Here is a 1,680-nt window from a genome sequence, read left to right as displayed (position 1 = left end):
ATAGGAAGAAACTTCTTGGTAGTGTACAAATTCCCAGCCTAAGCTTTCTGGCATATCTTCTTTTTTACACTTCCACTAGCATAGTAGAACAAATAGACAGCACTATTACTAACTAGTTTCCAAGCTGAACAAAAAGAGAATTAATCTTGATTAGATCCAAGTTTTGACACAGGTCGATCGAGCATGTCCAAGATCAGTGTTCAAATAATTAATTAGAGAGAATAATAAGCTAAGTCCCATGTGAAATTAAACGGTGGATAATTTTTCTCTGAGGAAGAAGATAAATAGACAACTAATGAAATTTACAAGACTACAAAGTCTATAATTCATCACAATCTTATCCCAAGTTCCAGTTGCCAACTTGTCTTGATATGGATCTCTGTATTCCCGCTGCAATATGTCCACATGGGCTCCCTTATCAAATTTTAGAAATTAATTTCAGAAATTTGAAAATATAAAAATCAGAATTTTTTCCTATAAATACCCTCATTTCATCATTTCAAACACCAAGTAAACAACATTTTCACTAATTAGCCACATTCAATAACTGAGAGTACTAATTAACTCTGAAAAATGGCTAAGTTTGGTGCATCCTCAATTGCTCTTGTTCTCACATTGAACATACTCTTCTTCACTATGGTTAGTTCCACTTATGTCCCATGCCCACCACCCCCACACCACAAACCCCACCCTACCCCTACCCCCTCTACACCATCTACCCCCTCTACACCATCTACCCCCTCCACCCCATCAACCCCATCATCAAAGAGTAAGTGCCCGAAGGACACACTAAAGCTAAAAGTGTGTGCCAATTTGTTGAATGACTTAGTGCACCTTGTTATTGGAAGTAGCCCAGCTAAAACACCATGCTGCTCTCTAATTCAAGGACTTGCTGATCTTGATGCTGCTGTTTGCCTTTGCACTGCCATTAAAGCCAATGTGTTGGGAATTAACCTAAATGTTCCACTTTCACTCAGCTTGTTGCTCAACAACTGTGGAAAGTATGCCCCAAAGAATTTCCAATGCGTATAAGCCATTGGTTCTTTCATTATTCAGTATGTTTGGTATTTTGTGTGTTTTTGATGCTTATTTGTCAGGGAATTTATTTTATTCTAATTGGTTAGAAAGTATAGGCTCGTTTGCCTTGTTTTCCATCCGTGTATCCATTTCCTATTTGTAATAAATTTGATATCTACTGATAAGTTATGATTACATTTGCTCTTCAATCGGAATAGATTTACAAATGATTTTTAAATGGGTGGATTGAGCTTTACTTGAGTTGCTTAAAGCCTTAAACGGGTTCAAAATTAATGGGTAGATCATGATCTCTTCTCCGTTTACTTAGGTCAAAGATGAACAAGTTAATTTGCTAAACAATTGATCATATATAATTCAATCTGTTCAACTTATAGGGTGTGTTTGGATGATCAGAATGCTGTGGAAAATATTTTCTCTAAGAAAATAAGTTCTTTAAAAATGAGGAAAAACGACTTTCGTGATGGAAGTAGGAAGATCAAATTTCATAAGTGACATTCCAAGTTCATTGTCTCCTGCTTTCCTTTCCACCAGTGGCGGAGCCAGAAATTTTGGTAAGGTTGTTCAAATGTTTACGAGTATATAATTTTTTTCGATGAACGAGTACAATGAAATTTTTTTAACACCATCACTGCACACCCGCCT

At 36.4% G+C, this 1,680-nt stretch overlaps 1 protein-coding gene across 1 annotated transcript; it reads left to right on the top strand.

The window, feature by feature from the left end:
- The first annotated feature begins 500 nt into the window (after positions 1-500).
- Positions 501-1,212, top strand: LOC132030416 (14 kDa proline-rich protein DC2.15-like). The gene has a single exon (XM_059420039.1). The coding sequence runs from the start codon at positions 574-576 to the stop codon at positions 1,030-1,032; it is 459 nt and encodes a 152-aa protein (XP_059276022.1). The 5' UTR covers positions 501-573; the 3' UTR covers positions 1,033-1,212.
- Positions 1,213-1,680: the final 468 nt, after the last annotated feature.

This window comes from Lycium ferocissimum, chromosome 9, assembly GCF_029784015.1.
Source record: "Lycium ferocissimum isolate CSIRO_LF1 chromosome 9, AGI_CSIRO_Lferr_CH_V1, whole genome shotgun sequence".
NCBI lineage: Eukaryota > Viridiplantae > Streptophyta > Magnoliopsida > Solanales > Solanaceae > Lycium > Lycium ferocissimum.
Note: the sequence above shows the minus strand (reverse complement) of the source record. Positions and strands in the feature narration are given on the sequence as shown.